At 47.2% G+C, this 3885-nt stretch overlaps 1 protein-coding gene across 1 annotated transcript; it reads left to right on the top strand.

Annotated features, from left to right (window-relative positions):
* The first annotated feature begins 222 nt into the window (after window positions 1–222).
* LOC147088180 (histone H2A type 2-C-like) lies at window positions 223–1516 on the top strand. Its single transcript, XM_085977944.1, has one exon. The coding sequence runs from the start codon at window positions 506–508 to the stop codon at window positions 941–943; it is 438 nt and encodes a 145-aa protein (XP_085834070.1). The 5' UTR covers window positions 223–505; the 3' UTR covers window positions 944–1516.
* The last annotated feature ends 2369 nt before the right edge of the window (window positions 1517–3885 follow it).

Below are 3885 nucleotides of genomic sequence, written 5' to 3'. Positions count from 1 at the left end.
GAATGGGGGCAGTTTGAACACTCTGTCCCTCTTCTCTTCTCACAGCAGGACTCCCAGTTCTGGTTTCACTCCCACAGCAGCGCCTGTGCAAAGGATCGATCGATAATCTGTGAATCTCACTTTTACAGAGATTGAGCTGGAATGTGTCCTGTTACAGAATCAATGGGGATTGAATCCGAAATTAATCCTGATTGTAACAGCCTGGAATTTGCAAGGGGGAGATGTCATACAAAAGACGTTTTAAAAATGTTCAGAAATCGTTGGATAATAGTGAATTTATTAACTTAATTCGCTGGTATACTGGCCTAGGATAATATTGGCGGGCTGTTTGAAATTAAAAAATGGTTGGCGGTCTGCCTGTTGATGACAGTTATTTTCGCTCTCTTTTCATTGGCGGGAAAAGCAGACTGTGATTGGTCACCGGAAAACACCAATGAAAGCCACCACAGATTGACCAATCACAAGTAGGCTCTCTTCATTCCTCCAGAAGGTATAAGACGGGCAGATGTGGAAGGAGACTTTCATTCTTTCTCTGAACGGGCGAATTGTGGAAATGTCTGGAAGAGGAAAAACCGGCGGTAAAGCTCGGGCCAAGGCCAAGTCTCGATCATCCCGGGCCGGATTGCAGTTCCCTGTGGGCCGTGTTCACAGGCTCCTGCGAAAGGGCAACTACGCTGAGCGTGTGGGTGCCGGAGCCCCGGTCTACATGGCTGCTGTGCTCGAGTATCTGACCGCTGAAATCCTGGAGCTGGCCGGCAACGCGGCCCGCGACAACAAGAAGACCCGCATCATCCCCAGACACCTGCAGCTGGCCATCCGCAACGACGAGGAGCTCAACAAGCTGCTGGGAAAGGTGACCATCGCTCAGGGCGGGGTGCTGCCTAATATCCAGGCGGTGCTGCTGCCCAAGAAAACCAGCACTGCCAGCCCCAAGAGCAAGTAAAGCGGACAAGATTCAATCTAATAACACAAAGGCTCTTTTCAGAGCCACCCACTGTATCTGTGAAAGGGCTCTTTACTGTTCTGTTCTATGGCTCACAATTATCCAAAATCTAATTTAACATGTTGCAATTGAAATTCAAAGTAGAATTTAAGATTTAACAGTTTTGTCCAGTAAGTTATCTATCCATCACTCACCTGACAATCAAACACTGTCATACCGTCACATAGTGACAGATACAATAGCTATCCTGTATTGATGAATATTCCTCACTCACATGTAGTACCTGTGAGTGAGTGCTAGTGCTTTTCCTATACTCATCTGTCAATCCCACACTGACACAGTACCAGAGAGTGACAGATAATGTATCTAGTGTAGCCTCATCAGACATTTAAAAATGTCACATTGTACTAGACAGTGTCAGATACAGTATCTCATTTTTCACCAGCCAATCAGACACTGACAATACAGGGGGTGACATATGTCTATCATATGCACTTTTGTCAATCCCAGAATGACACATTGTACCAGAGTGACAGAGACAGTGCCTTTCCTATACTCCCTGTCCGTCCAACACTGACCCATTGTACCAGACAGTGACAGATACAGTATCCCATATTCAGCAGTGAATCTCACATTGGCACCTAGTACCAGAGTGACAGAGACAGTGTCTATCCCACAATCAATGATCAACCACACTGTTCACACTAGAATCGGGTGAGCGCGTCCATCTGCTTTTAATGGTTGTTTGGAGTTTTCAGCTTGACCAATAAATACTTGGCAATGGTTTCAAGCTGAACATTAGCACGGTGCTGACATATTTTCTCCCCGAAATAAAATGGTTTCTGCTGAATAATTGTCTCTTGTTGCAGCACTCGCTTTCAGCCAGGAGGTGGCACCAACCTCTAATAGTTTGGAGTGTGCGGATTGTGTCCACACATCCAGACCGCTGTGTGCATGGTGCTGTCCGGGGAGCTGGCCAAGCACGGGGTGGCAAAGTACGCCATCTCCAAGTAAAACTCCACAATTTACTGACAAAATACCCAGAAAACACAACGGCTCTTTTAAGAGCCACCCACAACCTATGTCTGTCTTTGTCGAATACAATAATTATAAATAAAAGTCTGTCTTTCAATTTGGTGGAATGTTTAAAACTTAATATAACATTGATCAATTGAGGCCAACAGTTAATTCTGTTAAGGAAATGGATTCCAATCAATCGACCAATCCGAAGTAGCCTCAGGTTATAGCGGGCTCCAACAGTTAGAACTGGAGACATTACAGTCCATCCAATGACTTTACTTAAACCCTTGAATTCCACAATCCCCGACAGTATCTGTGCAGGAAGCAAACTTCAGAAGGAGAATAATCTCACAAGTTGGCCTCTTGTCACAGCAGCTCCGATTAACCTATTGTGATGTTGAAAGCTCCGGTTCCCCGTTACACCATCTGTCTGATATATAAAAGCTGAATGCAAACATAGAAACATAGAAAATTAGGAGCAGGAGTAGGCCATTCGGCCCTTCGAGCCTGCTCCACCATTCAAGGTGATCCTGGCTGTCCTTCTACCTCAATACCATATTCCCATTCTCTCCCCATTCCCCTTGATGCCTTTTGTGTTTAGAAATCTATCTATCTCCTCCTTTAATATATTCAGTGAATTGGCCTCCACAGCCTTCTGTGGTAGAGAATTCCAACAGGTTCACCACCCTCTGAGTGAAGAAATTTCTCCTCATTGCAGTCCTAAATGTCCTACCCCGTATCCTGAGACAATGACCCGTCATTCTAGACCCCCCCAGCCAGGGGAAATATCCTCTCTTCATCCAGTCTGTCTAGCCTGGTCAGAATTGTATAAGTTTCAATGAGACCCCCCCTCATTCTTCTAAACTCCAGTGAATACTGGCCTAGTCGACCCAATCTCTCCTCACACGACAGTCCTGCCATCTCAGGAATCACTCTGGTGAACCTTCGCTGCACTCCCTCCATGGCAAGTATATCCTTTATTAGGTAATATTGTTTGGTGATGCCTTGGATGATGTCACCAAGGACTTTACGGTGGCACTTGGCTCCGCCCTTTTCCCAGTCCGTTTCCTTATTTTGCTCTTCCAGACCTGACAATTCTTATTCAGGCATATAAAATGAATGATAAAGTCTCGCCGTCCTGGTGCATTCATGAAGCCAGCCCGGATCTGATTGAGAAAGGCAGAGTGTGAGAGAGGCTGGGAGGAGGCAGAATCAGAGTGACACACAGAGCAGAGACAGCGTCCTCTGAGCTTCAGCTCCGCCTCCAGCTTTCACGCTTCAGCTCCTCCCCCTTTCCCCACACAGTGGTTCAGCCGACAGGAAGGGCCCCTGCGAGCTCCCCTCCCCCAGCTCTGCCAGCGGGGGCCGTTTCCTCTGTGCTCAGCTGATGATCGTTGAACACATCGCGGAACGGAGATATCACAGGCCCGAGTAAGCAGCACATCCCACTGGGACTGTGTCCACAGATGGGCATTGAGTCGGGGTAAGTTCAGCAGCAGCCGGGGACTGATGAAACAGGCTTAGTGGAGCAGGAACTAGTTCCGGAACTTGTAGTGAGTGGGGGAAGGGAGAGGGCAATCTCCGGCTGTGTTTGTACTGAGTTAGGTAACATTGAATAAAATCACCTCGCTCTTTCAAATCATTGCTGCTTTCTTCACCCAAAGCAGGAGTGAATGTTCCTGATTCAGTTCCAGTCTCACCGTGTTTGTTGTTCTCGGACAGTGAACAGTGGAAACACAGCCTGAATGTCAGGATGTGGGCCGTTTCACAAAGAGCTTCCATTGCAGGCAGCAGGAGAGAAGTGTGAAAGGAGACATTTCAAAACATCGTTATTTTGTTCCGGTGCGTTGACTTCTCCAGAACCGTGTTGCTGGTGATCGCGAGTTACATTGTCGCTCCACCAGATATATCAGGACCCGGGC

Source organism: Somniosus microcephalus, unplaced genomic scaffold (genome assembly GCF_052327205.1).
Source record: "Somniosus microcephalus isolate GS21.2 unplaced genomic scaffold, FLI_Smic_1.0 unresolved_chr5, whole genome shotgun sequence".
Taxonomy (NCBI): domain Eukaryota; kingdom Metazoa; phylum Chordata; class Chondrichthyes; order Squaliformes; family Somniosidae; genus Somniosus; species Somniosus microcephalus.
The sequence above is the reverse complement of the archived record's forward strand: the minus strand, read 5'-3'. Positions and strand labels throughout refer to the sequence as shown.

What these genes read in the sequence shown, in the direction of transcription:
- LOC147088180 (XM_085977944.1), top strand. Translation starts at nt 506, where the DNA reads ATGTGGAAGGAGACTTTCATTCTTTCTCTGAACGGGCGAATTGTGGAA.